Raw genomic sequence first — 23935 nt, forward strand, 5'->3', positions numbered from 1 at the left:
CCCCAGAAGGCAGCTTGATCTCCGGCTATTCTAAGTGCTACGGCCTGCGCTCCCACCACTCCAGGCCCTGGAATTGGAGCCACATTCTGATGCACAAATTGTACTTAAATTAGATTGAATTGCTACCGTAGTACTATATATATGTAGTATGGTTAAAAATTAGAGTCGTCGAGCGATTGTCCCATAAATATGTAGTATATACATAAGTACCATAAAACTTATGTTTTTGGCAATAAAGTTGGGCGCAAAAACTTGAACCGAACCACTGTAGAACGTTCCGTGGGAGGAGTTGGCCGTGTCGTTCCACACGATCGCCGTTGAGGTGTAGCCTTGCCCTTGAAATGTGATGTTAGGCTTGGTTTTCGGAATGATTACTTTCTCGCTGAATTATAATATACAAAGAGAATGATTAAACAAAAAATTATTAAAAAAAAGAAGATTGTATAATTTGCATGTTATAATAAGGTGTTGATGCAGCTCACAAGTAAATCCCAGTATTGATCCAAATTACGGTCCGTTTTGGGCTCATGACACCGACTGCATCGACTGCTGCTTGAACAGTGGTGAAGTTGCAGCATCCGTTAGAATCAACGCAGAAAATGGACGTTGTGTTAGTGTCGGGAGGGGGGAAATCGGGTGGAAAATCGTCACAGATGGTCTTGGTTGTCTTCCTTTCATCTGAAGGATGGTGGTGGTGATGGTGGTGGCTGTGGCGACAGCCAAAGGGGATCGGAGTAGGCACGATGAAGGGCAGAGAGGAGAGTAGTGTTTGAGGGTTGAAATGGATGAGAAGGTGTTTGAGGAATAGTGTGTGTTGAGACAAGAAGTTTGTGGATGCTAAGGCTGCAAGAAGGGCAAAGAAGATGGAAAGAGAAGAAATGAGCTTAGTAGTCATGATGATGATGATGATGATGAGTTTGTGATTTTTGGAGGAGTATTGTAAGAATAAGTGTATGTTATAAAGTGGAGTAATTGGAGTGTATAGTAAATGAAAAATATAGCACTTGAAGTACAAGGCTGAAATGGCATTTCTTGCAAGTTACCTTGTCCCAATGGTTCATACTTAGGACAATATGCAAACAACCTACCAATCTTAAAATGGATGTGCTAAAAGTTTCATGTACTTGTTGTAGACATATGTGAAAAGAGATTGTGGGACAAGCAAATGGAGACTTATAAAGTATGCTCTCCCTCGATATTGTTATATATAGATATATTTTTTGAACTTAAAATAAATTACAACCAGCTCCTCTGATATAATCATTTAGTTTTTTATTAGGTTTCTATTCATCTTTTGTGATAAATTGATCAAAATGCCATTGTGGACTCTGAATAATAATTTTTACTTTTTTTTTATAAAAAAAATTCTGAAACGTTTCGTGGACTAAGTGGACAATTTTTTTTAATAAATTTTTAAAATTTTCCATCCACTTCCACCGATTTTTACAATCTTTATTTTTCTTAAAACAAAAAAATTAATACAACTAGAACAAAATTGACAACTCCAAACCTCCATTTAAGAATTACGTAATTTTATCAAACTTCACGGAGGTATTGATAATTTTTCAAATAATAAGGGATTTTCGTAGTTATGCTAAATTGTGAGGGAGTTCGTCGCAATTTATACAACACCCTATGTCCTGTCTGAAATTATAAGTGCCCTGTCCAATCACGAAATTTTACAAAAATATATCTTAAGGTACATTACATTAATACCTTCATATATAAAGTGCACCTATAATTTCATAAAAGATAAAAATATTTGTATAATTAAATTTAATTTTAGAGGGGTCAACAATATAATTTATTCAAAATTTATTTTGAAATTTTGGATGAGTATTTATGAAATAATAATAATATTAAATTGCAATAAAAAGTCTGAGTGGGAGGATGAGTACAACTTGACAAAAGCTACAGAATGAAGCCATTTTAGGTTTTCAACTTTCCAACCTTCGATCAGTTCAAGTTCTAGTGTAAAACACTTCATATACGCCCCCAAGGCCTAAAGGAGTGTTCATTTGATAAAATTAAATTATATTAAATTGAGATTTTTGGTAAATTAAAAATTTAATCATCAAAATGTCGTATTGAATATTGAATCAAGTTAATCAGTTTCATTTCAATATTTGATAAAAAAAAATTTGGTGAAAAATAACAATAAAATAATTAAAGACTAAAAAACATAAGTATATATTTTTTATTTTTATAAGTAAAATACATAAATAATATTTTTATAAATAATCGATAGATACAAAAATAGTGCATAAAAATTCATATATAATTATAATAATATTTCAATCAGTAAATCAAAACTGATTTAGATAATGAATTTTTATAAAAATAAATAAAATCTATACAAGAGTTTGATTCGATCTGTTTATCGAACTATTAACACTCCTAAAATATGAAAAGATTTAAATGGAAAAATAAATAAATTTAGAAATACAATTAATAGAAATAGAAAAGGAATAATTTAATTTTTTATGTAACTATTTCAATGATTTTGAGAATATATTCTGACATGTAACACTGATCAAAATCAAAAGCACTCAATTATATTTTATCTATACTATAGTATAAAAACCAATTATTTTTTCACCTATAAATGGTAGTCCATAACACTGCATCACTAAATTTTAAAATATTAATAATCATATTATATGACATTATTTACCATATATAACAGTTTTTTTTGTTGATTTTCTGTCCAATAAACATTGCGTGTTGTGCATATATGAAAAATATCATATGCATAACTCTTAATTATCACATGTTCACTGCATGTGATGTTTCTTTGATAAAATATTTTATGAAAATACAATTATAAATGGTAAAGTGCAAAATTTTATAAAATTAAAATAATAAGTTGAAAAAGAAAAAAAGAAAATAGATACCAAAGTATATAAAACGGATCATATTCAAATGGCAAAATAAATTAACCCTATATATTATCTTTCTAATTATGTACGTGTTCTGAGTTGCATTCGGTTTTGGTTCCTAATAAATGTGTTTGTTTACGTATCATTACTTTCAATTAATTAATATCTTAATATTTTAATATTAATTAATTTAAATAAACTTAAATAGTTAATATTAGGATAAATATTATATTTGGTCTGTTAAGTTTTTGTTTAAAATTACTTTAATCCCTCAAATTTATTTTTTGGTTTAGCGTCCCTAAATTTTAATTTTTGTCTTAATTTAGTTCCTCTGACCATTTTTTGGCAAAAATATGGCCAGAGTTTGACATTTTGGAGGGTAAAATGGTCAATTCAAGTTTGATTTTATCACTTTGGTCCCTTAAATTTATAACATTATCAAAATAATCCTTTTTTAGAAAGGTACCAATTATTTATATTTTTATATGGTGAATGATGTAATTATTTTGAATGAAAAAAAAAAAACATTTAAATTCTTGTGAACATAATATTAACATATTGCTTGATATGTTTTTTTCACTTTGAAAGTGACCCAAAAAATCAAAATTATAAATAAATTTTATAAAATTTATCTAATCTAAAAATATAATAAAAAAAATTTAAGTTTGTTTTTAATCTATGTCTAATAAAATTAAATATTTTCAATGTTATTAAACATTATATAGTTTTGAAAAAAAAAGTTGGTGGAATGTACTTTTAATTAGATTATTTGGTGGATTTCAAATATATATAAAATTCATTTTAAGAGGTTTTTATAGATCTTTTTCTATAAAATATAATTATATATTTAAAAAACCTCTTAAAATAATATTTGATAAATATTGTTAAGGTTTAACTTTTCTACACTTTTATTTAACTCTTGAAATAAAAATTTATTGATTTAGGTTTTTTTTATTATATTTTTATATTGATAAGTTTTTATGAAATTTATTTATAATTTTAATTTTTTTAGCTACTAAAAAAAAGAGACTATTTATTTTAAGTTAAGTAATATATTATTATTATTATGTTCACAAGAGTTCAAAATTTTCATTATTCACATGAGATAATTACAACATATCGTCATAAAATAATACAAAAAAGTTTTTTTCATGTAAGAAAGGATCAATTTGATAATTTTACAAATTTAAAAGACTAAAGTGATAAAATCAAACTTATTTACCATTTTACCCTCCAAAGAGTCCAAAATCCGACTACATTTTCGTTTGAAAATGGCCAGAGGGATCAAACTGAGACAAAATAAAGTAAAGTTTAAACATGCTAAAATTAAGACAAATATACTATTTACCATTAATATTAAATATCAAATAATTTTAATTAAAAAGTTATATACCAGGTTAAATAACTAACTAATACCGTTAAATATATATTCCAATACGATGATTACTTATCCTTTTTAAACTATGTATCTCCCACACTCAATCTTAATCTCTTACCCCACTTTTAATTATGAATCATTCTCTATATTCATCCCTTCCTCTATTTATAATTATTTGTTTTTCTTTTTCTTTAAAACCCATGTTGTCTCAATTTGATTGGATGTAAGGTATTGCGGGTCACCATAATTAATAATCTATTCCAAACATTGGATTGACGTCTCCCCAGCTCTTTATCACAATTCATCAAATTGTATACTAATATATATATACACAAAGAAGATTATTTTTTACTAATAGAGAATAATATATGATATCGTCATATCAATTTTTTTATTGTATTGATATAATGCTTTAATTTATATATTTTGTTTTTTTATAATTTATCATATCGAACCAAATTATTAATTCTGGTATTGGTTCGATTTTAATTTTTCACTTTATAAATCAGACCATACTGAATTTCGAATTTTAAAATATATATAATATTATAATTTTATTTTTTTCTAAATTTCGATTTAGTTGGTATTGAAATGCGATATTTGAGTGTGGCGAAATTTCAATTGAATTGGGTTGGAACGAACGGGGAACAGCCTCCTCTTCCCCCAGAGTTTCGCAGAATTCGTGCAGATGGGAATTCTCTCATGAAAGAGAAAGGTAAAATTCTCTTCTTTTTACCTAACTTTCTTTTTTCACTCCCGAATCCAGCAAAAGTTGTTCGCTCTTCCCACTTCTCTTTCTGCCATCGATACGCGCAGAGTCAGAGATACTCACGCACGGAGATATGGGTGTTTGTGTGTCTGTATGTGTATATATACGTGTATATATATTCTCTGTCTACATATGCATACCTAACAATTATACAAACTGAGTCATCTACCTGACTAAATAGTCTATTGCAGCTCAATTTTCAAACACAGACACACACATGACCGTCACCCACAGAGCAATAAATGCGCAATCAAAACTTGGTTCTCTCTCTCTCTCTATCTATTTCGTTGTTGTTAATTGTTTCCTTTGCTGGCTGTTCCCCCCACCCCCCCTTTTTTTTTGTGTGTGCGTTCTTACTGAATTGACCACTCTGTTCTGTGTTCTTCTTCTTTTGGGATTTCTTTTTTGTCTTGAAAATTGGTTGGAATATGAAGTTGTTATGCTGATCCAGGGCCTCATTTGAACCATTTAAGGCAACACCCACTTGCTGAGAGAGTAGTAAATGCACGGTTGTTCTTGCTGGCTAGTTATTGGATTGAAAAAAGATTCTTTTCTTTTTTTGTGTTCTTTTTCAGAATTTTATATCTTCTGATGAAATGGGTAGCTGAGAGTTTAGAGTAAGCTAGCTTAAAGGTGTTGGCTATGGGGTGTGTTCTCGGCAAAAGAGCCGCCGGGAGAAGACAAACTCGCCGGAAGCCCGAAAACGATGAGACACGGGCTTCGGAATCCGCCGCCGGGGCCGTGCAGAACGGAGCCAACGAAAGAGCCGAGGAGAAGAACAACGAAGAGGTCTCCACCGCTGCTGGCCGACGGCGGAGGCTTCCGCCGGCGGCGCCGGAGTTCCGGCTGGGACCGGGCGTCTCCACTGCGGCGGAAGGGTGGCCTTCGTGGCTGGTTGACGTCGCCGGAAACGTGATCAAGGATTGGAAACCCCGGCGTGCCAACACCTTCGAGAAACTTGACAAGGTAATCCCCGTCAACTCATGAGGTTGCGTGCTGCACCTTTGTATAGCATTAACTTCCGGGTGGGTAAAGGTACCTACTTTTATTAGAAGGGTACAATACCTGGATGCATGCGCTTTATATGCTTTTGCGTTGACATTTTGGTGGATTGGGAAAATGCTTACAGTATATGATCAGGGAAAAGGCACCAATTTCTCTTCGAGACAAAGAGTTCTCCCCAGCATTTTCATGTATATGCATGTTGAGGAGTTTCTTGTCCCAGCTTGAAAACAGATACATAGCTTCGGATGTGGATTGTATTAGTCTCATGCATTAGTAATTTGCCTATGGCAGAAAACGATACAACTTGAAAAAACTTTTCAAGAATCTCTGTACTACAGTATTAGTTTCTATTTTTCAATAACTCTGAATCTTGGGGGTGGCTGGGTGATGGTTCTGTTGTGCAGATTGGGCAAGGGACATATAGCAATGTATACAAGGCCAGGGACTTGATCACTGGGAAGGTGGTGGCCCTGAAGAAAGTAAGGTTTGATAACCTTGAGCCGGAGACTGTGAAGTTCATGGCTAGAGAAATACTTGTGTTGAAACGCCTGAATCATCCCAATGTGATTAAGCTTGAAGGTCTTGTTATTTCAAGGATGTCCAGCAGTCTTTACCTTGTGTTTGAGTATATGGAGCACGATCTTGCTGGCCTTACTGCCATGCAAAGCGTCAAGTTCACTGAACCTGAGGTAAATAGTGAAAAACAAAAGCATCTCTTTTTTATTTTTATTATTTCTTGTACTTTTTATAGGTTTTGATAATGTTAAATGTTGGGCTAGATGTACATGCTTTATTTTTCATATTTTCCTGGATTTGTGCTCTTTTTGGGTTATATATTGTCCTGCCGGCATTTCTAACAATTCTTTTGTATTTCAATGATTAGGGAAGTGTTTAGATTTTCTTTAAGTAACTGAATGGCTCTACTGTCATATATACCTTTGCCTTTTACCAGAGGCCAAATTCTTATTGCTGATGGCCCCTGAGCATTGGATTATATGATCATTATTTGTTGGTATATTTTCCACCATGTGCTCTCTGGATGCAGCTGATAGAACTTGCTTGGTTATTAGTCCCAAGAGCTGAAGGTCCAGGTGTCACTGACTCACTGCTATTGTTTCTTACGATTATTAGACTTTCACAGGTGGGATATGCACTGCGCCATATGTGCTTGAACCATCTTATATGGTTGACAACTTTCTTACTTCGCAATCTAGAAGTAGACCTGCTCCTTTTTTCTAGTGGTTATTTGGGAATTCCCAGGGGAACATGACATACTTGACAAGTGTCATTGAACCATCTTGCACGTCTAACAACTTGCTGATTTGATTTCCTTCTTAACATGGAACGTTAAGAAAGAGCAGAAGTACCTGCCCTACTTTGATCTACTTATCAAATTCATGTCGAAGTATATGCTTTACGTCCTCATTTGGATAATATTTTTTAGATAAAAGCAAGCACTGATGTGATACAAATTTTATTTGGTTCAAGCAAAATTGACACCCTGCCTAGGAATACTCTGTCTCATTACTTTCTTCAACTTCTCTTTTCACATTTTGAAGAAAGTGCAGTATGGTAGTTCCCTCAGTACTGTCTAGAGAAGCTCTTGCAAACTATTGGAAACTTGGTGAATGGAGAAATTCTGGGTTTGTAGTTTGCATTACTCATAAATTTATCTTTAATGTCACTATCAAGAAGCGCTGCTGAATCTGCATTTTGCGTTCTTTTCCCATGCAGTTGAACGTCCGGACGTCAATAAGTATTGCATCCAACTAATTCTTGTACTTAGTCCAAATTAATATCAAATGTAGGTGAGGGAAACAAGAACGAAGACAGATTTTCATCATTCCTATTAGCTAAATTCAGTAGTAAATTTCCTTGGAATATTTTCTTAAACATTGGTAGAATATAAGGGGTTACTTTCAATTTATTATCACATTTTGACCTCCCAAGACAGTATTTTTGGAAACAACTACATTTTCTGGGGACTACATTTTTTGGAAGCAACTACATTTTTGGACCAAGTAGTTGAGTTCAGAAGCAACTACATTTTCTGGGACTTCCAGGAGTTCACAACATAAATTCTAGGTGAACTTATTGAGTTATTTCAAGAACTTGGGAGCTTATTTGTTTTCTAGAAGATGTAGTTTGTTTTCTAGAGAAAGGTTATTTTAGTTTTAGATTCATCAGAAGCTCTCTCACCAGAAATTTCAAGTAACACTTTGTTCTTGTATAAACACTCATTTGTCGAATTTACCAACCTCTGCTTCATTTACTTTGAAGCTCTATCCTTGCTCCTAGTTGGGCCCTGTGAGTCTCGTGAATGTTACATTTTGGAAAAAGTCAATTCATGTTCATTTGCTAAGCATAAATATTTGAATAGGTTTGTCTTTGATTGTTGTAAATATGTATAGTTTAAGATATACTGGAGTTCTTTGCAAGTCTGACTGTTTGAGATGGACGCTGTTAAAAGTCTGACAGCTCCAACAATTTGCAATTATACGTAACTTTTGGTAATTTCCAATTTACTAGATTCATATTGTTACACCCACAAAGTTTTGTATTAACACCATAAACGTGAAAAGCTGATAAACTAATTTACTGTAAACTAGCTAAAATTTTTAGTAAACACTATGATGGTCTGATTTTGTCATCCTCATTATTTCCTTTTTTATGTTACGCACAGAATCCTGCCATAGTTGGGCATTATTCAACCAGCTTGTTGGTTACAGTTTATATCTTCTGGTGCAGGTCAAATGCTATATGAAACAGTTACTTTCTGGTCTAGAGCACTGCCACAACAATGGTGTCCTACATCGTGATATTAAGTGCTCCAACTTGCTAATAGACAATGAAGGAGTCTTGAAAATAGCTGATTTTGGGCTAGCTTCTTTTTTTGATCCTGAACACAAGAAACCAATGACAAGTCGAGTTGTCACACTGTGGTACCGTCCTCCTGAACTCTTGTTAGGGGACACTTATTATGGTGTTGGTGTTGATTTGTGGAGCGCTGGCTGTATTCTGGCAGAATTGCTAGCTGGGAAGCCAATATTGAGGGGACGAACGGAGGTACTTTGATTTAGGTCTGGTTCGTGGATTACGACAATTTTTTTGGTTGATAATACTCTAAGCTTCATATAGATGCTATAAATACTAGATCAAAGATGATTTAGATGCTGAACTAAGTATCGGAAAACCTATAAGAACTTATAACATGATGACACTACGACGGTGTGGATAGCTTGTCTAGTAGTTTGATGTTTTTGGTCCGATGAGGAGATTTCTGACTTCGGCTGAGGATTGGTTATTCTACTTGTTTTATGAAATTGATATTTTTCCAACTCTGAAGTTTATAATTTATTTTGTTCTGTAGGTTGAGCAACTACACAAGATATTTAAATTATGTGGTTCTCCGACTGAGGAATACTGGAAGAAATCCAGATTGCCAAATGCAACTCTTTATAAACCTCAACAACCTTATAAACGTTGCATAATGGAGTCATTTAAGGAATTTCCGCAATCTTCTCTTGGTCTGATAGACACTCTTCTTTCTATAGATCCTGATGCACGAGGCAGCGCTACTGCAGCATTGAATTCTGAAGTAAGTAAATCTTCAACTTTCTATGCTTTCGGCCAGATCGAACAGAAACTACCTTTGTAAACTGGTCTATGAGATGTTTGGTGCTGAATAATGTAGTTATCTACCATGACAAACGGAATTGTTTTCAGAAGCTTAGGTATTCATTTTGTGTTTTAAAGCAGACCTTTCTTTTTAAACTTTCTTTCATATAGAGGTTGTTCAATTGGCACACATCCCTTTTGTATCCATTGAGCTAAATGTCATAGTTTGTCGTTGATAATAATCTCCCTTATTCTTGTACAGTTGTACTGGTACTAATTTTGATGTGCTGTTTATGACCAGTTTTTTACAACTGAACCGTATGCCTGTGAGCCATCAAGCTTACCGAAATTTCCTCCTAGCAAGGAGATGGACATAAAACTGAGAGACGAAGAATCAAGAAGGTGCTTTTACTATCTTCTCTATCTTTAGTAACTGTCTTACCAAATACTTAATCATGTGCTGACACCGGGCTAACCGTGTAGGCAGCAAGGTCTACATGGAAAACCTCACACAATTGATGGTAATAGACGAGGTAGAGTACGTGACAAGGTCCGTGCAATTCCTGCTCCAGAAGCTAATGCGGAACTCCAAACAAATTTGGATGTACGTCAATAGTTTCTCCAATTCATATTTTTGCCATTATCCCCATGAAATCAGAACCTATATCTTGTTGCTGCATAAAGAAATGAAAAGAAGAAATGATTGTGATTTCAGAGAAAATTCTAATCTCAACTAGGTTAGGCTGGTCGAACTAAGCACATGACTAATATATGTGGTTGCAGTCTCCTTGAACTGTGTATGTGTACCAATTACATGACAAGTACATTGGCCAGACCCGCTACAACTTTCCATGATTTCATCTTTGCATCTGCAGTTCTCTCATTAAAATTCATTTACATCTTCTGCAGAGGCTATGGATCATGTCAGATGTTAAAGCCAAGAGCAAGAGCGAAAAATTCCCACCGCCCCATCGGGATGGAGCAGTCGGCCATCCTCCCGATGCATCTCAAAATGGCCCTATATCATTTGCTGCAGCTGGTTCTTCATTTACCTCCTCAATTTTTGATCCAAAGTCATCAAGATCACTGCGAAACAACGGTGCATCTAAAAGTGCAGCTTCAAGGAGGAAAAACATTAAAGAAGAGCCTCACTGGGCTCCTTCTCGACAATTTATCAAAGCATTCTATCCATCCACCATTGGGTGGTCGATGGATTTCAGGTTCGGCCGTAGATCAGCAGTTTCAGAAAATGTTGGCAGTCGAAGGTAGAGCCGCAGGCCTGTAAATTTTTTCTGATAATTAGATGTACTTATCAAGTGTATACTATGTGTTCTTAAGTTCTTTGGTTTCGCTGTCGATGTAAACCATAACTGGGTTTTGTGTAGAATCAACACAAAATGAATTCTGAATAGAGGAGTATAGGTGAAATCTGTATATTCTCAGGTTTTCCCAACTGTGAAGTCTGTATATTTTCAGGTTTTCCTAACTATTATTAGAGACTATAAAAGAATCCAACCAATCTTCCCACATCCTGCATGCAACTTTTCAGGTTGTTATCCAACGAGAATGTCGACGAATACTAGAAAAGCAGAGCATGATGAGATGTATAAGATCAAAACGACAGCAACATCAATTCGTAGTTTGACACATTTAAAGAATTGAACTTCTCTAGCAATGAAAACTCTAGGCATTCAAGGTACAGAGTACTACGTACAGCAAAGCATGAGCTGAAGCTGAAGGCATTTCACTAAGTTTATTGCATCTTTGGAAGAGAGCACAAGTCACTAATGTTTCATCAGCCTTTAGACCATAACCACATAAACGACATGGAAATTGAAAACTAAACAGAATGAATATAAAACATATAAAGAAAAAATAATAGAAAATTACTGTACATACAGATTAACAGTATGCGAACTCGGTCACCTCTTCTGTTGTTGCTCAACTTAAGGCCTACCAAAGAGTCCCCATAAACTTGCGCCATACGACACGACGAGCTTCTGCAAATAACCAGGTGCACAGGCCACCACCATTTCTTAGAAGGCATGACTGCTGCTAATATGGACACCAAATACTTATCCAGATTTTGCACAAATGGATGCAAGAGTTGAACTGCAGAAACTGTTCCCTTTTCTTCCTTCCAGAAAATTCTCCAATTTCCAGCATATTTCATGAGTGCTAATAGAACTTTTGCCAGAGCCTCCTCCTCGCCAATGTCGCCGATAGAACTTTGAAAAATTATATACATTAGCAGAGATTTCATATGATGATTTTGGTTTGTCTGACATTACTCATTGCCCTTGTGATGTTCATTTGAGTTAGAACTAAAACATCAAGTGGAAGACACGGCACATAGAACATACCCCTTTTCCGTGTTTTGCGTTGCAGCCTTTGGAGCCTAATGTCACCACAGCCCATTGGCAGTGTTTTGGCAAGAAATTCAAGGGCCGACTCTGACTCTGCATTGTATCTTTACCCCTGAAATTAGTTAGTCAAAGTTAATATGGATTAGGCTAAGTATTTTGCAATCCAACCTCAGAAGAATGTAGCCGGGGATTCACATCTGCCATCTGCCAAAAGATAATACATCATGTATGTAGCCGAGTATTACCTCAAAACTGGCCAGATTAAGTGAAACAGAAACTTCCTGAAAATTCTTTGATTTCTAACATAATTCATGAGCATGCCTGAAAATTCTCTTGCGCCAGTGCAGTACCCGAATTTGCAATCCTACAAAAATTCTCTTTAGCAAGCCTGTGAATTTGGCGTCCCTTCTTCACAAATTTCTAGCAATGAGACGAAACCCCACTCACCCAATTGCCCAAGCGTTTTCCTTGGGATTACTCAAAACATTCAGGAGATGCATGATTATCTTTCGTACAAACATTCAGACCCCGGTCCAAGCACCCGTAGTAAATTATTAGACTACTCTTTGTCAAGATTTCAAGAACAAGAAGAGAAAGAATGCAATTTCCATCTAAGACTTTCAAATATCAGTTGCAGAAGAAGTCAAGTTTGCAGCAGTTGTGTAGTGATGTATATATACAGCACCAAACTCAAAAATCAGTTAAAACTCCTACCTGACTAGAAGACGCACTTAGACTAACAGAGACATCCTTTACAAATGAGAGTTATAAATCTGCAGCATTTCTAATTTCTTCACTCTTCTGAGATTTCAACACTTCTAAATGGTGGGGATAAAAGATAAAACAGAAAAAACGATATTTCTGATTCTGAATGAACTAAACTAGATGTCCTTCTCCCACTCTAACTCTATTTATTAACATTAATTAAATATCCGACCATCTCCTATTCCTATTTACATTTAATTAACCAACCTTACTATATAAAGGTCCCTGCAAAACAAGAAACAACAAATACAAACCTCTTCCTTTCAAGATTTCCTACAGCTTCTGGCTTACTCTGCGTATTGTTTCACCTCTCTGTAAATTGTGTTTCCATGGCCGAGGCTGGGCTTCTTAATTTTCTTGGCCACAAGAATGATCATCACCCATTCTTGTTCTCACCCAATGATTCTCAGTCTCAGCCTAATCATTTCCTGCGGAGGAATTTGATTTTTGGCAAAGCGAATAATTACCAGTATATGAACGTGATCAGTCATGGGTCTTACGGCGTTGTGTATAAAGCATGTGACAAGAGAACAGGCGAAATCGTGGCCATGAAGGAGGAGTGTTGCGGATTGTCTACGACAACCTTGAGGGAAATCGGCATTCTCAAGGCTCTTCCTCAGCATCCTGCGGTTGTGGAATTCAAAGAAGTGGTTCTAGATGATTGGGATCGTGTTTTCGTCGTAATGGAGCACGTGGAAAGCGACCTGAAAAGATTCATGGACGTCAGGAGACAGCCGTTGCGTCCAAACGAAGTGAAGTGCATGATGAAGCAGTTGCTGGAGGGCGTCAAATTTCTGCACGACAATGGAGTGATGCATAGGGACTTGAAGCCATCAAACATTCTGATCAACAAAAAGGGTGAAGTGAAGATATGCGACTTTGGTCTGTCTCGGCAATTCGAAAGAGAATGGGGATGCTACACTCCTCGTGTTGTAACTCGTTGGTATAGAGCCCCAGAAATCCTTGCTGGAGCGGAGACGTATTCAACCGCAATCGACATGTGGTCAGTTGGTTGTATAATGGCAGAATTGCTGTTGAAGGAGGTGCTTTTCAAAGAGAAGTGTGATGTTGAGCAGAGAAGCAAGATATACACGTATCTTGGGCGTGGCAAAGCGGACGACAATCTGTTTATAAGCAAGTTTCTTACAGCTGCAGCCAATTCAGGAGCTCCATTGCTTACGGAACATGGATTTGATCTGCTGAAAAAGCTTTTGGAGTATGATCCAGATAAGAGAATAACAGCAGAAGCTGCTTTGAATCACGGCTGGTTCAAGGAATTCGATCCTTACTTTTTCTGGTTTAGCAATAGGCACCACTCATACCATTTGGCTGACAATTGAAGCCTCAAACATTTCTTGTACAAATACATCTGCACAAATGCTTATCAATGTTATGGATAATATGAGTTTGTTTGCGAGATTGTGTGTTTATAACTATGAATGGGTTTTTTTACTAATGTTCAAGTCGTCCAACACTCAACTACTTTCTTACATTGTTTAATCATATAGTTAAGATAATCAACTGTATGTTCCACTTTCTTTGAAAAATGGTAATTTTGTAATGAATTCACTTTTTTTTGTATGTAGTACAATCCATTTTGAAAAAAGAAAACATATAATGTACCAAATCCCTTCTTGTTGGCAAAATTAATTTTTTTGTAGAAAAAGGTACAACTTATATCACAATAAAAAATAAGTATTGCTTATAAAAAAAGTGAAAAATAGCTAAAAGATAAAATGGATAGTGTTTGGAGGAAAGATCATTAATGCTGAAATAAACTGAATGATTAAATATCATTTTGCTCTCATGCATTGAAAAGATACTATTTTTTCTTGATGCGGATGTGATTCTTGAATTTGGAGCAATACACAAACTTCAGTCGGAGTACAAGAAAAAGGCCTTCTAGCAATGGATTTTGTTATGAAATTTAAGTATTTTACTAGTATGTGTTAACATACTAAGATGTCTGTGCAAAATAATCTAAATATAATATTCAACATAGGTAGAGAGGAAAAAGAAAAGAAAAAAGAAATTAGTGAGAGTATGAACTTTCTCATTTGTTTTTATTTAACTACAATCTTACAGACACTTAATTATCACAAGTTGACACAATCCACACTTTGGTTCCAATTCTGACAAGGGCGGTAAGAAATTTAGCACAAAGCCAAGTTGAGTGTTGTAGTTGTTGTTGGGGCAAACCATGAGAACCCCAGTATTAAAAAGGTTAAACAACCTTGGATCTTTTAGGATTCTCAATTGAAAACTTAAGTACTCAAATTATTTTTTCGACCCATAATTTTTTCGGGATAAATTCAAATTATCCCCCTAAAATATTGAAAAATGGCAAAAACTCCTAAAAAAAAAAAAAAAAAAAGAGCAAAGAGCCTCCCCAACCTTTAATAAAGAAACATATTACCCCTCTCTCTGCTGGACAATGTAGTTCACTCGCCCATTAGGTAATTTTATATGTAAGCTTTCCCTTTCTTTTTTCTTAAATAAAAGCATATATATTGTTGTTAATTCTAATTTGGTGTGCCTTGTTTAAATGCAGGTCTAATCGGAACTGTCACGGGGCCATCAGGAGGTCTTCCTGTGATGGAACTACGTAGGAGGAAGTTGATACTTAAAATAAATTTTAAATTATTTTTTTATTTTATTTCTATATTATATACTAATGTTTTTTTAAGATGAGACATTTCAGTTAGTGGAGGAACGTGTTTCATAGTCGCCTAGAATTCAAGGATGCATGAGTTGCCTCCCTAGCAACAACCGTTGGATGAGCACAACAACCAGTGAGGGATGCTTAGACTCAGTCTCCTGACGGCGATTAGATTAAGACTTTCAAATATCAGTTGCAGAAGAAGTCAAGTTTGCAGCCGTTGTGTTCTGATGTATATATGCAGCACCAAACTCAAAAATTAGTTATAACTCTGTTGCATTTCTAATTTCTTCACTCTTCTGAGATTTCAACTCTTCTAAATGGTTGGGATAAAAAATAAAACAGAAAAAACCATATTTCTGATTCTGAATTGACTAAACTATATATCCTACTCGGACTCTAACTCTATTTATTAACATTAATTAAATATCCCACCATCTCCTATATAATCCAACCTGACGTCCATTAAACCAAGAAATCCTTTCCAGCGATGCAACAAGAGTTGCTGATTTTCTTCATTAGTTTTTCATTTTTGGAAGAACAGCTTTTGCTGCCATTGACAACTGCCATGGCCCGTTTCATTCTCTTGGCAACAACATCTACTCATCATCATCCATTCTTGATGGAACTAAGTCATTCAACATCTGATCTGATGATTTCTTGGGACGAAATTTGATTTCTGGAAGGGCGAAACATTATGAGTCATAGAGGTTACGGCATCAAGTTTCTTCAAGAGAATGGAATGACGGATAGGGACCTCAAGCCATCCAGCAACAAAATCGGCCAATTGAAGATGTGTTACTTTGGTTTCAAAGAGGGTCGGATCGTACAGTCACATATCATCAATTCGGCCCTTTTGTTGGAAGGTTTCAGGTCCCCATGCATCATCCCATTCTCACGACGAAACTTAACGCCCTCCAGCAACTGCGCTCTGTCAAGCACTTCACTTCATTGGGACTCAATGGTTGTCTTCTGACGTCCATCAAACTTTTCAGGTGGTTTTGCAGCTGCTCCATTGGTAATGATCAGGCCCAGATATCCCTCCCTTAGCTGTTCTCAGTTCCAGTGTATATATGAAGCAGAGGGTGATGGGATTCTCTCATGTTTACTTGGGGAGATTGATGACTACTGCACTGATTTCATGGGGCTTTTTGCTAATTGTCTAATTAATCAAGTCGTTAAGTATTAATTCTTACTGTCTGAAATATATTTCTTGTATGCTGCATTTGTAGAAAATTATGCCTTAAATGCTTATGGTTTCTGTGCAGAATATAAATTTGTATTCAACCCCAAATGCCTCAAGTGTAGTGTGTCTGTGTCAGAAGGAGTGTATCTGTATCTTTTGTATTCTTTTGGAGATTTACTGTTACTAATTTCATGGACTTTTTCCTCATTTTAAGCCATTAAGGATCAAATGTTAGTCTATCAATTAGTAGTTATTATTAAGATAATTAATTCTAATGGTTTCAAATATTAAAGAAATATTTTTTTAAGATTATAAAATATTAAATTATAGGTTAAAAATAAATTATTGAAGTATCCGAATAAAAATGTATAAGATCGTTGAATTTATTATATATATATATACACACTACTAACAGTAATTTTATATTTAATTTGAAGAAAAACTTGTTAAAATCTTAAAAATAATGCTTAAGTAATTATTTTTATTTCTATTAAAGAAGTTTATAAATTTTTAACATTTTATTTTTTAATCTTATAAGCTCATTAGTTATTTAAAAAGGTTACCAAACACTTTGTAATATGTCAGAAATTTTAATTATAAGATGTTTTAAAAAATATGGATTGCACTTTTACTCTTCATACTATATCACTACTTCGAAACGATCTTTTGGTACTCAAAATATCAATTTTTTGAAGAATTTGATCCTTCTCCTCAAGTGTCTGTTAAAATTGAAAAAAGTTGGCCAACTTAGTGATGTTGGAGAACAATGTTTGGGTATGTTCTCCTCGGCTTGTGTTGCAATCTTACGTTTCTTGATATCTATTATCAACACTAACTACAAATTTGCAGTTGGTAATGAGAATGGAAATCAAGAAAAACAAGATTGTAACACGAACCGAGGAGGATACGCCCAGTCAGCTTCTCTGACAAGATTGTGTTTTACAATGCGATTGTATTCCTCTCAGCTAATTTTTTTGCACTTTAATATATTATTAAAAATTAATTTTATATAATTAATTTATAAAAAATTAATTAAATGAAATTTAAAAAAAAATAAAAAACTGACCAAATTGTGGTTTTAAATCACGATATGAACACATCTTTTAAAAAATAATTATTTTTTAATCCGAGTCACGGTTTATTAGTATATTTAAATAAAGTATATTAATATAATTTATTTATTTTTTATTAATAAAAAATATTAAACCAGGGATATTGGGCCTACTTTTTCACAAATTTTGTAATGGGGCCTGCAAAAAATACATTACCACTCGCCCAAATAATAATTAGTTGTTGTAACAAATAGAAATTTTCATAAAAATAGGATGACATAGAATCATAAAGTGGCAATTGATCATGAGAATGAGTATTGCAAAATGCTATGCTTTACTAATGGGAAGAGGTTCGCTTTTATAGCCTTAATGCCCTACCATTTGAAGTAATTCCTCCTGGGCTTGCCATATAAGAATCGGGTTTGAGGTCGAGCTCACAAAAATAAAATCGAGTCCAACTCAAACTCAACTCATTTATACCCCTAAAAAAGAGGACTCTGAGGAGAACCAAGGGGAGGCTTCCTTGAGGAAGCAAAAAGAGGGAACGGAATGGCTCCAGGCCACAAGGATAGTATGAAGGAGGCGCCACTAGTGGTGGGTGATGAGGGGGTAAGGGCTACCAGTCTTATTCACTTGGTTATTAATCGTATTCTTCAAAAATGCCCTAAAAACACTGGTAAGGACAGAATAATCCTTGCTTTGGCAACAACCGCCAGAAATGAAATGTTGGCAATGTTGATAATATGCACAAAACAAATGCACATGCTGAACCCCTACCTACCATATACCCTTCTCCTACACACCAATCTGCATTTAGCACAAAATTATTGACAGCTTATTCCAATATAAAAAAATGATGATATTTCTCTAACAAATTTCAGTAGAATAAATAATCCATTCCTCAATCTTAAATTATTGCTACATCATAAGGGCAGGGTCCACATCATACTACTAACTTCAATAGGCCATCACAAAACAATCCCAGTTGCAAGAACTCAGACAAATTCATCATACAGATATAGAAAATTTGAGATGAGATTAACAACACCCACAACATAAAGAATCTGGCAAATTTTGCTGCCAATTATTAGAGGATCAAGAATGGGTTGTTCCGGATAGTGATCGAACAAGAACGCTGATGAATCCCAGAAAGCAGAGCACCAAAGGGATTTATAAGATCAAAAAGGTAACATCAACTAGTAACATTACACATTCAAAGGTTAACAAAGTGATATAGTACTAGATACAGCAAGGCATGAGCTGAAGCTGAAGACATTTTCAATAATTTTATTGCATTTTGGTAGAAAACATAAGCACAAGTCACTAATCAGGTTAGGTCACCAAACTGAGAAAAAAATGGCTCTAAAACACAACCTTTCATCAGCATTTAGACCATAACAACATTTACTTCTCTACCACAGCTTATAAACAATGTGGAAACTGGAAACTAAACAAATAAATATAGAAAAATACAAAGAAAAAATAATAGACAAATTATTGTACATACAGATTAACAGTATCCAGACCCTGTCACCGCTTCTACGTTTCTCAACTTAAGGCCTAACAAAGACTCCCCATAGCTTGCCCCTGCCAAGACTGTCGAGCAGCCTCTTAGCACCCTCAACATCCGACTCGACAAGCTTCTGCAAATAACCACGTGCCCCAGCCGCCACCATTTGTTTCCGGCATTTCTTGGAATGCACAACCGACGCTAATATGGACACAAAATACTTCTTATCCAAGTTTCTCAATAATGGATCCAAGAGTTGAACTGCAGAAAGTATTCCCTTTTCTTCCTTCCTGAAAATTCTCCGGTTTCCAGCATAATTCATGAGCAATGATAGAACTTTTGCCGCAGCCTCCTTCTCCTCAATGGCCTTACCTTCTAACATGCTCACCAAGAGATGAATGCATCCCATTTCACCCAATTCCTTTCTTGTTTTATTGTTGTAGGCCAAATCATACAATGCTTCTGCAGCTAAAATTCTCACTCCTAGAACTGCACAATTCAACAAACCAACGATGCGGTGGAGGAAACCATTTGCGACAAGAAACTCGGCAATATTCGGGCACGAGGCGAATGTCTTCACCATCTGAACAACCACCTCAAGGTTTTGAGCAGTAGGAGCAGAATCCCAGAAACTTTTCACACTCTCAATTCCACCTTCTCTTGCGACGAGCAATTTCAGATCATCATCTCCCGACACCAAATTACACAAACACCCAATTGAATTCTCTTGCGCCAGTGCAGTACCCGAATTACACAATCCTAATAACGTCAGGACTGCATTTTCTTCGATAAAATTCTCTTTAATTTCTTCAAAAACAGCTAAATTCCGCAAAACCCCAGCTGCCAAAGCCTGAGAATTTGGCGTCCCTTCTTGACAAATTTCTAACAATGACGAAACGCCACCTCTGGACCCAATTGCCCTAGCGTTTTCCTTTGAATTACTCAAAACTTTCAGGGCAATGCACGATTTTTCTTTCGCGAAGACGCTTCCGGATTCAAGCACCCGCAGCAAATTATTCAGCAACACCAAACCCTCAGCAATCAAAACATGCTTGCTAGACTCCACAGTCGAGATTTTTGCAATCGCAGTGACTGTTTTTTCCTTAATTTCAGACGAACAGCTGGAATCCAGCAAGTGAACAAGTACCGGAACTATCCCCTGCGCCACCGCAATTAACACGTTCTTATCATCTTCCTGCAATAGCCCTAGAAGCAAATCGAGGGCCATGCTCTTCGACTCGGTTGACCCGATCTGCAGCCGGGTCATCAAATTTCGGGCCTCCACCCGGACCGATTCCCTTTTACTGGAGGAGACAATTGCCGGCAATGAAACGGCGGCGTTCTCCGAGAGAACACCACTCTTGAAGAGTACCTCAAGGTCGTTGATGTGGGCATCGAGCTTGGCAGATAAAGAGTCCACCTCGCTCTGGGTTTTGAGCTTGCCACCCGGGGGAGTGGGTGAAAGGCAGACAGAGGCAAGAGATGAGGCGGCGGAGCAGGTGGCGGAGAGGGAGCGGAGAAGGTCAGCAGAAAGAGGGTTTTCTGCGGCGGCGGCGGGAATAGAGAGGTCGGAGAGGCGATTTTGTAGAGTGATAAGCTTGGTAGTTATGAGAGACCATTTGCCCTTCAAGATTTGGACATGGGTAGTGGATTGTGAGAGGGATTGGAGCTGGTGGTGTATGTCTGTGAGCAGTGGATTGATGGGTTCTTCATCTGCCGCTTCTTTCATGGCTTTGGAGGGGAATGGGGTTGGAGGTACTGAGGAGAAGAGGTTCCGCGAGTACTGTTGGGTAACGACGGGGGCACGCATTTACGGGAAATAGCAAAATGATAGACCGACAAGCGTGGACGCGGGCCGAAGAGCGTGGACTTCAAACTGCAAAATGTAAATGATTCTTTCATTTTTCTACTTTGTTTTTTTTGAATTGAAAGCATTGACTTCAAAGATAATTACAATAATTATGGATTTCAAAGATAATTACAGTAATCATATATTAATTAATAATATTATATAAATTAAATTATAAAATAATATTTCACAAATATAGTGAGATTCGAACTCATAATTTCTAAAATTATGGGCCCTCAACTTCAACAATTGAATTAGACGTCATTGACGTTTCTTTCATTTTGTTATAGGATTTTTTTATTAAATTTTTTATTTCAAATCATATTATATTTTTTTGTTTTTTTGAATAAAATGTATTTTGATACTGAATATCTTTTGGTACCTAAATAATTATAAATGACTCAATTAGTATATGATTTTTACTATTAATATCGACTTGATACCCAATTGAATTTTTTTATTTCTTTTCTCTATTTTTTTAATTAATAACTATTCTACCCTTAAATTTTAAAATAAAATATAATAAATATACTTTAAAAAATTGTATAAATATCATCAATATAAAATTTATTTTAGCTATTCTGCTTTTATTTTCAGATTTGATTATCAAAATTATTATATTTTTTGGGATTTTTTACTTTATAAAAAATTATTATTAAATAGCTTAATAATAGTGAAGCGAGCCCACTCAAGGAATAAATTTAAAGTAGTACGTTGTTTTCTAATTAATATAATAAAGATATAGGTACGAAGTATTTTTATTCTTCGTCAAACATATTTATTTGCATTTATGTAAGATATTAAAATCTTGTTGCAAAAACTTGAAGTTAGGTTCAAAAGCTTAAGCTTTATCTCATAAAACTCCAAAAACTAAACTGAAAATTATTATTTTTTTTATGTTGCAATATGTCTTGAATTTTGGTTTTAATACAATGAATTACTAAATAATGTTTTACCTTATAACTATTTATAAGTAAAGTTAGTGAAATTATTCTCAAATATAATAATCAAATATTGAACTTGGAAGTCTGATTCAAATAAAGACTAAATATATTTTGAATTTATGCAAATTTTGTCTTTCGTATATTAATTATTTTTATTTTAATAATCATAACATAAAAAGATTACAGGAAATAAATGAAAAATATCAATTAAATAATAAAGCGATATTTAACAGTTAAATTAGGGTATAAATTGAGTCATTTGTAATTATTTATGTATTAAAATGATATTAATAGTGAAACTCGGGTATCAAAATAAATTTTACTCTCTCTCTTTTTTTTTTTTGTGATTCATAATTAATTATGAGATAATAATTATAAAATTTTAATTTACAATTTCATAATTGATTGTGCAGATGTAGATTGCGTTTAAATCCCAAAAGTAATTAGCTTTCTAGGAAACGTAATACGTATGAAATTTAATTTTAAAAGTGATTATTTAAAAAGATATCAGACATCAGGAAAAAAAAATTATGTTTATGTATTTGAGTCCCACTAATGTGCATGTATTAATCTATTTTAATATTAGTTGTTTGTTTACTGTAATAATAGTTATTGATTAGTTATACACATATGATATTTGTAATTGACATATATCAACGAACTATTATTTTTGAATCATCAATATCAAATATTTATATCTAATAACTACTAACAAATACGACAATCATATACTAATTATCAATATCAGATAATTATAGCTAATCAACAACTACTATTAAAGTAGAATAGCATCCCACACATTAATGGGATTTGAACCCATGATCTTAACGTCATGAGGCCTTAACTTCGTTAATTGAACTAGATTGGCGACATATATCAACTATTGATAATTGAAATTTATGTTTGAATTGTAGCCTATTCACTCAACCCAAAAAAAAGAAAAACTCATTCATTACAGCAAGTCGTATTTTTTAAATTGATTGAACTGGTTTCAGTGTCAATCATAATTAATATATCAATAATCAACGTCCAAATATTTAAAATTAGACAACGATTATTATATAATTGACTAGTAATTTATCATTAAAATAGAACAACACTCGTACATTGATCGGAATTTAAATTCATTACTTCGCAATTAGTCTAACCTCATTGACTATAGCAAGTAGTGTAATAAATTCTATGTATCTAGCTCCTTAATTAAAACTATTTTGAATTTTCTAATCTAAATTAATGTTGCATTTTATATTGCATCTAATTGATTTGGCCCTGTAATTGAGTAAATCAAATATATATCTTCAAATACAAATGTAAGTTTTTATACTATTTAGTCCCTTTCTTAATAATTATTTTTGACATTAAATTCCGTCAAAATCACATTGATGTGCATAAAAATTAGTTGGTCCAAAGAGATTCAATTGGTCCAAGAAAAGGTTCATAATATTCTAGGAGGCCTTGGAATGTAGCCTTGACGGATGCCCTTCATAAAACAAATTGGCAAAGGAATGAGGCTAAAAGCATCCCCTACTCGGATCATGATCAAAGTCCGACATATATTCGGCGCAAAAGGCCCAAACACATGACAATTTATTCTCCCACGTGGCATCTCGTCAATCCCAAGGTGTTGCCACATTGGACCACATCAACTCTAGAGGACCCCTTGGCTGTTGAGACTACTCACAGGTGAGAGATCTCCCAAGACAAAGTAAGTATGGAATGACTCCCTGACATTTAGGATTCTTTGGTAGTTAAGATTCCTTGCAGACGATGGAGGTGCCCCCAAAGTCCTAGATTCCTTGGCAGCTTGAACTCCCTAGTGGTTAGGAATCTTTACTAATGAAGGGTCCACCCAATTCGAAGATAAACATTCAACAACAATATTAACAGAAGATAAGATCAAATTATGACTTATCCATAAGATTTTCATCCACTTTCCCCGCAAATTGAGGAAATGA

General features: G+C 34.6%; 4 protein-coding genes across 10 annotated transcripts in view; 2 read left to right on the top strand and 2 right to left on the bottom strand.

The window, feature by feature from the left end:
- The window catches only part of LOC105158170 (probable pectinesterase 8), a gene marked incomplete in the record, with an annotated part of 4165 nt that extends 3245 nt beyond the window's left edge, over positions 1 to 920 (bottom strand). The window contains 3 exon segments of the mRNA XM_011074820.2: positions 1 to 86; positions 211 to 382; positions 483 to 920. Of these exon segments, the coding sequence (XP_011073122.1) occupies positions 1 to 86; positions 211 to 382; positions 483 to 895 (671 nt within the window).
- Positions 4822 to 11178, top strand: LOC105158172 (probable serine/threonine-protein kinase At1g54610). 7 transcript variants are annotated; one of them, XM_020692628.1, is made up of 10 exons: positions 4874 to 4972; positions 5218 to 5286; positions 5602 to 5992; positions 6436 to 6720; positions 7077 to 7172; positions 8780 to 9097; positions 9402 to 9629; positions 9951 to 10051; positions 10137 to 10253; positions 10559 to 11178. In XM_020692628.1, exons 3-10 carry the CDS (start codon positions 5669 to 5671, stop codon positions 10932 to 10934), a joined length of 1845 nt encoding a protein of 614 aa, XP_020548287.1. In that variant the 5' UTR covers positions 4874 to 4972; positions 5218 to 5286; positions 5602 to 5668; the 3' UTR covers positions 10935 to 11178. The 7 variants fall into 7 exon arrangements, with proteins under 7 accessions (XP_020548289.1, XP_020548285.1, XP_020548291.1 ...); XM_020692629.1 differs by lacking the exon at positions 4874 to 4972 and adding an exon at positions 5099 to 5117; XM_020692630.1 differs by lacking the exon at positions 5218 to 5286 and having other exon boundaries at positions 4822 to 4972; positions 10133 to 10253.
- Positions 11943 to 14144, top strand: LOC105158496 (cyclin-dependent kinase G-1-like). Its single transcript, XM_011075280.2, has one exon. It carries the CDS (start codon positions 13110 to 13112, stop codon positions 14118 to 14120), a length of 1011 nt encoding a protein of 336 aa, XP_011073582.1. The 5' UTR covers positions 11943 to 13109; the 3' UTR covers positions 14121 to 14144.
- On the bottom strand, positions 19005 to 21041 carry LOC105158173. The gene has a single exon (XM_011074823.2). The coding sequence runs from the start codon at positions 20995 to 20997 to the stop codon at positions 19231 to 19233; it is 1767 nt and encodes a 588-aa protein (XP_011073125.1). The 5' UTR covers positions 20998 to 21041; the 3' UTR covers positions 19005 to 19230.

This window comes from Sesamum indicum, linkage group LG3 (genome assembly GCF_000512975.1).
Source record: "Sesamum indicum cultivar Zhongzhi No. 13 linkage group LG3, S_indicum_v1.0, whole genome shotgun sequence".
Classification (NCBI taxonomy): Eukaryota; Viridiplantae; Streptophyta; class Magnoliopsida; order Lamiales; family Pedaliaceae; genus Sesamum; species Sesamum indicum.